This window comes from Coffea arabica, chromosome 4e, assembly GCF_036785885.1.
Source record: "Coffea arabica cultivar ET-39 chromosome 4e, Coffea Arabica ET-39 HiFi, whole genome shotgun sequence".
Taxonomy (NCBI): Eukaryota; Viridiplantae; Streptophyta; class Magnoliopsida; order Gentianales; family Rubiaceae; genus Coffea; species Coffea arabica.
The window spans coordinates 44,390,934-44,400,724 of NC_092317.1; the positions used below are offsets into that span (position 1 = coordinate 44,390,934).

The 9,791-nt window shown below is 38.6% G+C and overlaps 2 protein-coding genes across 3 annotated transcripts; both read right to left on the reverse strand.

Annotated features, from left to right (window-relative positions):
• Window positions 1-2,420: 2,420 nt before the first annotated feature.
• Window positions 2,421-2,978, reverse strand: LOC113741050 (protein FAR1-RELATED SEQUENCE 5-like). The gene has a single exon (XM_027268539.2). The coding sequence runs from the start codon at window positions 2,976-2,978 to the stop codon at window positions 2,421-2,423; it is 558 nt and encodes a 185-aa protein (XP_027124340.1).
• Window positions 2,979-4,811: 1,833 nt separating this feature from the next.
• LOC113743008 (protein root UVB sensitive 2, chloroplastic-like) lies at window positions 4,812-9,379 on the reverse strand. Of its 2 annotated transcripts, none has more exons than XM_027271064.2 (10): window positions 9,226-9,379; window positions 8,968-9,090; window positions 8,679-8,767; window positions 8,486-8,570; window positions 8,156-8,215; window positions 7,958-8,051; window positions 7,725-7,822; window positions 7,450-7,629; window positions 5,574-5,696; window positions 4,812-5,476 (listed from the first exon to the last, which is right to left on the reverse strand). In XM_027271064.2, exons 1-10 carry the CDS (start codon window positions 9,235-9,237, stop codon window positions 5,051-5,053), a joined length of 1,290 nt encoding a protein of 429 aa, XP_027126865.1. In that variant the 5' UTR covers window positions 9,238-9,379; the 3' UTR covers window positions 4,812-5,050. The 2 variants fall into 2 exon arrangements, with proteins under 2 accessions (XP_027126865.1, XP_071904039.1); XM_072047938.1 differs by having other exon boundaries at window positions 9,288-9,321.
• Between the last annotated feature and the right edge of the window lie 412 nt (window positions 9,380-9,791).

Below are 9,791 nucleotides of genomic sequence, written 5' to 3' on the forward strand. Positions count from 1 at the left end.
TTTGCACAACACATGCAAGAGAAGTATGTGGCTAGGACAGGTGGAGTTTGGAGGAAAATCTGAAAACAAAAAAGAGGAAAATCAAGGGAAGAGCTTCGGGGGGGCTGAACAGGAAGAAAAGAAAGAAAGGAAGAAAAAGGAAGGAGGAGAACCGAGAGAGGAAAAAAGAGATTGAGAGGGGACGCTGAACAAAAGAGGAGGAACAAGAGGGAAGAGAGGGGATCAGAAAAGAAACAACAGAAAGAAAACAAAAAGAAAGGGAGCTTCGGGGGCTGGGAGAGGAAGAAGAAAGAAAGGAAGGAAAAGAAGGGTTTCGGGCAAAGGAAAAAGAGAAGAAAAAGGGAGAAAGAAAAAGAGGGAGAGAAGCTGTGGGTAAGGCAGGAGAGAAAGGAAAAAACTGAGAAAGTGAAACAAGAGAGAATCTGGGGTGAGAACAAGAAAAAGGAGAACGAAACTGAGGAAGAAACTGGGGGGGAAGAAAAAAGAGCTTTCGGGTAAGAGAAGGTAGAGGCTGCGAAGGGAAAAGAAAAGAGCTTTGGGACTGAGGAAGAAACGATGAAAGGAAAAGAGAAAGAAAGGCGGAACCTGGGAAGAAACTGAGGGAGGAAAAACCAGAAGAGAGGCTTCGGGGGAGAGGAAGGCAGAGGAGAAACGAAGAAAGAAAAGAAAAGAGGGTTGCGGGAACCCGGCAAGGGGGGAGGAAGGAAAAAGGAAAGGAGAAAAGGAAAGGAGAAGAGAAAAAAGGAAGAAGGAAAGGATAGAACAACAGATGAGAGAGTAGAGGGGCGGCGAAAACAGCAAAAAGAGAGAGAGAATGAAGAGAGAAAGAGCAGAAAAAAATTTCTGCAAAATTTCATGACCAGGCTGGTGAATTCCGGCGTAGATGTTAGGTTTTTTAGAGGAATCTTGCTTTTTGCACCATCTATGGATACCCATGAACAACTTTTGTTCAGAAATCGTTTAACAACTTTTCTGCACCATCTATGTCTCTTTCATTTCATTTACAAATTGAATTTGATCACGTTTCTCCACATTCATATTTTTGGGATTTTGCAAAGTTTGCTCTTCGTTTTTTGAGATGAGGAGCTCAACTCTCTTTGCCAAATTTGATATGACGGTAGTTACTAATTTGGTGGTCTCCTTTGACATTGCTGCCTGAGTAGCAACCTTAATCATGGTTGGAGCAAACTCCCGATAATGAGTTGAAAAGATTACTTTTGGATCAGCCACAATTTCTCATCCTCGCCGATCAAAACAATGTCCTGCATGAGCTTTTTTTGTCCATCACCTCTTAACATATTCAGGAGAAATTGTCTTTATGCTCACGGTATCAAACACCTTCAATGCATGCCTACACAAAATTCCTTCATTCTCATATTTTTTGCAACTCTAGTGCACATTTAGATCATTCCGATTGAATACCACTATTCTTTCACATCCTCCATCATACCTCATGATCACAAATTTCACGAACATCCCTGCATCCTGTTTGCCCCAATATAACCATAGCTATTGATTCACCATACTCATTATGGGATGTAATAAATATGGTAGGTGAATACATCTCTGATATATGCACAAGCATAGGTGTTTGCCTCAACCCTACCATGAGGAGCTTTTGCCTCATTTCATATTCTGCGGTGAGTTTATTATGTCTCTTTCATCAATCACGCGATTGAAATGTCTAAAGAACTGGACAAGGTCATGATCTAGTTTCAGATGATTTTTAATTACTGCATTTAAGATTTCGCTAAATTGGATGTTTCACATTCCCACAGTCCATCTTTCTTTCATCATGTACCTTGCCCATATATCGCAAATTCGATACAGCCCGGAAAGCTATTCATTATTTTCAAAATTGTGTTTCTTCACCATCGCCTTCCACACCCTATTGAATTGTCCCACTTCTTCAATCTCATACATGCAGGCACCAAACATGTATGGAAGGTCACTATTTTTCTTGTAGTGATTATCGAGATGTTTTATAAAATTACGCCGTATATGAAACATACATAGACCGTGAAATGTTTGGGACATAATAAGTGAAAAAGCGGCTAACATGACGTGATCTTGGTCGGTTAGTATAGTATTTGGATGCTTTACGCACATTGCTTCTAAAAATGTACCAAACACCCATTTAAAAGAATCTATCGTTTCATCATACATAAAGACAGCACCGAATATCACAATTTGCCTATGCTGGTAAAACCCACAAATACTCTAAGTGCCCGATATTCTTTATTTGTTTTGTATGTTGTGTCAAATGTGACTACATCTCCAAAAAAGTTGTAGTCAATTAACATTCCTGCATCAGCCCAAAAGATACTCGTTATCTGCTCTTTACAATCCTGCTACACGGTATGAAAAAAGGATAGATTCTCGAGTGTTTACTCTTGAAAATAATTCAACATGCTACCTGTTTATCCATATTTCAAACTCCTTTCCCGTTTCGTACAAAGATATTGCTTAAAGTCATCCCGAGTATATCCCATATTGCCCATCTCACCTACCTCCTTTCCCACAAGTTCATGACTCTGTTTCAGTGAAAACCCGGCATCCTCACTTATTTCAATTTTGAATCCTTGAACCTCACTCACTTTTCTTTGTAATGGCATCATGTGCGAACATTGAGCAATGTGCAACTCATGATTATGCTCTAAGACAAGGTCATGTACACGGTATTTCATTGTCCCTCTATGCAACACGATAATTATTTTAACTCCACATCCTGTTTTCGTCAGCGTCCGTGTCCTCTTTGGCATGACATCACTTTCGTACTTGCGTTTCACGCTTTCTTTGCAACAACTATATCTCCTATACGTGGTCACACCGTTTTTGTCTTTATTTAGATAGTCTTTGCATACGCTGAAACCCATTTTAAAGGCATATTTGTTGTAAAATTTGTACGCATCATCTTCACTGTTGAACTCCATTTCTAACTCAGGGGTCCCATCTTCTACCAATTTGCTGCAATCCATTACTTCTGCTCTTACCAATTATGCATCAAACATCCTAATTTGCAACTGTTCATAAATAGTATATACATAAACGACAACATAAATATATATTAGCATTCACAATATGTGTTGTGTTATAGACGTTACTCATATACCAAGTCCTATTATTATGCCTATCAATATAATTAATGATTCACATTACTTTACTCTTCCTTTACGACAACGACATTATCTATATACAAATACAACTCCATGTACACTAATTTATACGGACTATAATGTGTTGGTCACATGATATAAGTATATTTTAACGGTATGTACATCCACTCTAATGATTATATTTAGGTTCTAGGTACTTTGTTTTACTGGATCTTATGTCATTCGTTAGTATTCACCGCCTGAGCCAACTTCGCATTTTCTACTATTTCTACATTTTGAGGGCCAAACCAACATTTTCTACTTATTGTAATATATCATGTAATTTACTTATAACACCAGGTACACCCATTTATTATTCACATATATGTCTTTTCCTCTATTTCACCTCATTTAATTCTACACCTCCATTTTATACACACTGCAAGGCCAGGAAAGGGGCAAACTAAGATTGTGTGATAAACATGGACCAACTACTGGATGCACAATGATTCATATCAATTGTAATACGGTGGCTATAACCTATAACTTATTTATAATAGGATGTACATTTATTCGCTCGTTAAATGTGACTTTGTTTCTCTCCTCTTTCCCTCATTCCGCTCGACGCTTTACTTGAATACATACCCTTAGGTCTTTGGATACTACTATCCCATTATAGTCCATCACTGAAAAGCTGAACGCTCACACACACACACATATGCGGTAGAACTTCACTATTCTTCTATTATCTTCATCTTACGTCTTTACTGACTCTAATTTCATCTTTCATTTTACAAATGTACATTGGGTGACAAATGATTGGCCACAATTGCTAACATGGTTTAGTCACGTTACCTTGGTCCGCTGAGCGTTTTATGTTTCACCGAACTCGGAGAGCACAATTGCTTTTGCTATTAAGCTGCACGACAAATCTGGCAAATGTGAGATGACGAATTTCCTCTGTTTGCTTCTATCTGGCCATCTGCCTTGCATGCATTGCTCGTGAATTTTCCTACCAACTTTCACCTTCTTCTACTGCTTTACCTCCCAAAGCTACCTGCAAAATCAAACTAACCCTTCAATCTTCATTCAAAATGCTCCACAACACTCTTACTGCACTGTTTGCCTTCTTCCTTCTTCACGCAAAACCATACCCCAACTCTCTCCACCTAGTTTCGTGTCAATTGCAACATTGACATACCAAACCCACTTTCTTCCCTTGGTTTTGTTTTGTGCGGCTAATTCAAATTTTCAACTTGATTTTCAAAATTTGAATTCTTTCGTTTGCTCTAAACGGATCCCGTTAGGGCTAAACTTTTTCTTTTGTGGAACAGTAACATTTTTTGACCATCAACACAAGTAGTTGACGTGGATCATTTCTCGCCTTATGTCCAATCTTGTGAGGAGACCGCTTGGGAACGGTCTATCTGATGACCGTTCCTGCCCTTAATCCTTTGGCCATTATTTGACTCATGTAGATGATCCTTCCAATTATCTCTCCGATAGATTATAGCCACGAAATAATATTCTAACAAATGACATAATAAAAAAAATAAAAAATTAAACCTTGCTATTAGACAGTGAAAATGGTAGCCAAAATAGCCCATCTAAACTGGATATACATTCAACTAATTGTTGCACTATATAGACTTCCATGTTAGAGACCTAAACGTGGTATTGACCCTACGCAGCCAAAAAGTGAGCAAAGCCAAGCAATTGCATCAAAGAAAATCATGTAACATATATTCTGTTGGTTATCATATAATAGAACAATCAAAGCACAAATGCAAAAACAAACTTTGTCTTATCTTTTTATTTCAAACTATTCCTAGTAGCTCCTGGAAAAGTAGAATACGAAAGGAAGTCAACTAAAATATATAGAGGCTGTCAAGCTCCATTACTAAAAGAATCTATCTCCAAGAAAATCAAAAAGGGTTAACTGATAGTAGACAATATCAAAATGCAAAACGACATCCTGTTCCATCAAGAAAACGATCAGTATGCCACCCTTTTGCCTGCAACTCAGACAGAAATGGACGAAACACAGTATCCATCCTCTCATATGCTGCTTTTAGAATACTTGCACTCGTATCATCAACAGACTTCTCCAAGTCTGCAGTAAAAGCAGCAACAAGCCAACCTCGCAATGCATCTTCAGCTGTAGCATTATGCTCCAATATCAGGTCAGTCTGTCTAGATCCAGAACTTAGAAGAAATCTCTCCTCCGGGAATATTTCTTTAAGTTGTTGCAGCTTTGAAGGCTTAACTACCATGTGCAAAGCACTACCAACTTTGACATTTCCAGCATCCTCAATAAGTCTTCCTGGAAACAATAGATCTTCCCGATATCTAAGGTCAGCAGGGCTAGATATCCTTCCTGTCTAGTATCATTGCGAACTAAAAGTAAGTTAATTGGGAACAAGAACAAACACGAACATCTTATGGTTGCATTCAGAGAGAGAGAGCATCCAAGATTACCTTCACAAAATCTGCCACTAACATTGCAGTTCTCTGCGGATTTAAAGTGTTTACTGGAGCAGCTCGCATTTCTTCGCAAACACTATAAATATGTATGACGGAAAGAACAGGTCCAACTAACAACTGCAACATTCATAAATTATGGACAGATAAGACTTTATTAGAATTACAGCAACCTTCACTCAACATTTATGAAACCGAGGGCACAATCTGCAAAGGACAGTTTGATGCCGTCGGGCCAATTTGATTATTTGGCACACCGAACTGGTTTTCTTTTTACTAGAAACATTGCATGCACCAACTTCAACATTTATTTTCACGTATTTCCTTCCTTCAATTGGCATATTAAAGTATAAAATCCATAGATTACCTTAGCTATAATTTCCAAAGTAGATGCATTTACATTGGACTGACCAACCCATGCTATCTCCTTGCATACACAACCACCCTGCCCCTGTTTGCTTGGCTACATCAACCCCATTATTTTCATGCTTGCTATAATTTATAGGATTTAGCTTGTCAGACGAATCTGCAGAAAATCAAAACGAACTCAATTGAGTTGGATCCAGTCACTTACCCACAAGGTCAAATGTTTCCCTTATTTTCTCCCCACCTGGTAACCCCCCCCCCCCCCCCCCCCCCCCCCGCGGCCGCCCCCCCCAACAGAAAAAAAACCCCCAAGGGGCAGAGAGAAGTTTGTTCTCTCCTATACGACCATTATAGGGTTCTCTAAAGAGCAATGTGCTCCTTCATAAGTATTTACTTCTTCCTTCTGGTTTCGTGAATTTCATTGCTGAACTCCAGCCCCCTCTCATTTAGAAATTCAATATCTTGATCAAAATTCTTACAGCGAATTGTAAAATTTCTCAAGGCTAGGAGCCAATGCATTCACATATAAGCAAAGAATGGTTCTTTAAGAGAAAGGTTGGTACAATTTCCTGGCTGGGAAAAAGGAAAAAAAAATCTCCAACATCAAAAGTTAAAGTGTCGAATACCAAGGCAACTGCACATAAACACAAAAGAAATTCAGGGACTTTTAAAATAGTTGCACTAATGCAATGCCAACAACTGCTTGTGATGTGCATGACATAGTGTAAGAAATAGCATATCACAGCACAATTGATCATTCTAATATCTTATAAACTAAAAACTCATCCATTAGATCTTCCACAGAATTACATGATATTTACAACCCCAAACCTATAACTATCACCACAGTACAGCCTCCATGAGCCCACAAGTAAGCTGCAGCATCAGTGTCCTCATCCTTATTTGCCTCTCAAAATTTCTTAGCCACTGACTCTAATCTTTCATTTGTTTTTTGGCTTTTTAAGAATGCCTCTTCAGTTTCTCTATTTGCATGCACAGCCTCCGTGTGCAGTCCAAGTGCTGCATATATCTATTCAATCTAAAACCTTACATGGGCCAAGCTGTTATATCAGGTTTACCATTAGTCTACCTGTCAATGAATATTACCTTGCCAACCAAATAAAGAAGCAATGTGGACAAGAATCTTTCACTGAAAGTACCAGAGTTTATTACAACTTCCAGCTTTACATTTTCTGCATTGATTTAACTCTAAGGCTGCTTTAGTTACCCTGAAACTAACTCAACATGTCCAGGGATTTATGGGCCCCTATCGTTACAGGTTGGAGATTTATTCATGCCTTAAGTGCATCTTAATCTGTGCTCTCTAGCATTCGAAACTAGTACCACTCACCTTCAGTGAGTTAGGACTTATCTTCATAACCAAAAAGAGAAAACGTTAGAATGTACTTGGTAGTTACAAGTTCATAAAATTATTACGAGAAAAATTATTTCTAGTAAACAAAAATGTGTGAAATTCAAGGTAGTTGATGGCAGGAGATAACCATACCTTTCCCTGCATTGTTGAACATACAGTAGATGCTAACTGAATTCCAGCTCCTATTCCAAGAACATTAAAAAGAGTGGAAATTGCCTCACCCTTTGCAAAAAGATCACTGAGATTGCCTTCTTTGGCAAAGGAGGAATATATTGGCAATCTTGTAGCTCTTGCAGCAACCACTGCCATTCCCTGTTATGCCAGATAGGCGCATACAAGCTACAGTTCAAGATACAAAACAGGGGAAAGTCTCAATTATGAAATGAATGGATATCTCTACTGCTAACCTTTGCAAAATTGCCAAGGCCTGCCATTTCAAGAAATAACTGTGGACACACGGGGGAAAGAACCTCAAATCCAGTACCCAAGTCATAGAGAACATCAGCTGCAAGAAAGACATTCCTCTGTACTTAGAAGATGAAAACAACCACAACCATGAAATGAAAGAAATATTTTTAATCAGAATAAGCAGAAAAAATAAAAAATAAAAACCATAGATTTGCAGTTCAAAAAACCAAACCAAGAATTCTCCAACGTTTAGGCTCCGAGTCCATTCTTGCACCCAAATTGCTACATATCAGTTTTCCTACATGCTGCATGCCATCTTTTAATATCTGTATATCATTATACCAAGCCAACAAGTTTCAGGCTTAGAAGCACAAGAGGACAGTAAATGCTTTATCCGTTTGTCCCAAATAAATATCATTCACGGTCTTACCCAGCTCACGGCAGTTGCCTGCGCAGGAGTAGGTCTCAATCCTGCAGCAAATAGCAATGACTGCAAGGAGCAAGAACAATGACAAATAAACGTTGGATTGGGACAGCATTTGAGTATTGTATGCCAAAGACATGATGAATTATCAGAGACTTTATATGCGTAACCAAAATAAGCTCAAAACTGCAGTGAAATCATTGACTATCAGATTTATTTTGTGGGGGCAAAAATGCAAATAAAGGAGAAAGCAAAACCAATTATAGTTTCGCCAGACAAAAGAAATTTTTTTTCTTTTATATGCTTTGCAGATGCCTCATAGATGACGAATAGGACCTGAGTTGATAATACAGACAATGCGGCGCTGGTGAAGTGTTGTAGTGCTCGGAATTGTGTGTATCTGAGATATCCCTCATTCACACTGCAAAAAAGAGAAAACCAAGTAAACTGGAAATGGATTAAGTAGAATAAGCGTCATAGCCATATTTGTTACTCGCACAAGAGCAGGAGAATTTAACTTGGGATAGACCTATACGGATATCCTGAAGGGAAGAATTTATTGAGAAATGATTCCACCACTCTGCGGGCAGCAGGTCTAGAGTCATCTACTATCTTCACCTGCAATTCGGGAAAAATCACAAGCTTCAAGCTTTATACAACCAATTAATTGCATTGAGCTCGCTAACGGTTATTCCCAGTATAAGAAACAAGTCACAGCATTAAATGGGGTTCAACGATAGACGACTGAGTAACAGTGACATTAGTATTATACTGAAACAATAATAATAAGAGCAGCAGGAGGAGGAGAGGAGACTCACGGAGAGTTGACCATCGGGTTGGAACTGGTACTGCCGAGAAACTGATTTCGACGTCTCGATCCAGTATAACGGCAATGCTGGCGGCAGGCGGTCCGGCTCTGTCTTTTTCATCTTTATCTTTTCCTGTCAATATCCAAATTCAGTTTTTTGTTTTTAGAGATCAGAATCGCAAAAATCAAACACACCTCCAGAATAAACGCTTCAGGAAGACTAATAATAGTAGAACAACCCAAAAAAACAGAGGAAAATTAGACAGACCAAGAAATTCATTAGAGAAAAACCAGCCAATGGATAACACACTGCAAAAGAGAGGGAGAGACCGCTTGATTCGCGGACCCGGGTTGGGAGTTGGGTCTTTTAAGTTTTGGCAGCCAGATTCCCAAAAACTCTAGGGACTAATCACAAAAACACCCTCTAAAGCTTAATCAATTTTGCACTTTATTCTCTAATGTTATTTTTTTCTCATTTTACCCCTAAACCATTAGTCAACTCTAATATTGTATAACGAAAAAATCAGAACGACATTGATATTCCTAAGGATTAATTACAATAAGGTCAAAATGCAGTTTTGGTACCTAAACTTTGACGCACGAGCGGTTTTAGTCCTCAAATTTTGGACGAAAACAAATTTGGTACCCGAACTTTCAAATTTTGAACACATTAAGTACGCTTGATGATTTTTTTCAAATTGTTACAGGAAAAAACCATGTGACAGTCACGTGTCCGGCCAAAATGCAGTTTTGGTACCTAAACTTTGACGCACAGCGGTTTTAGTCCCCAAATTTTGGAAGAAAACAAATTTGGTACCCGAACTTTCAAATTTT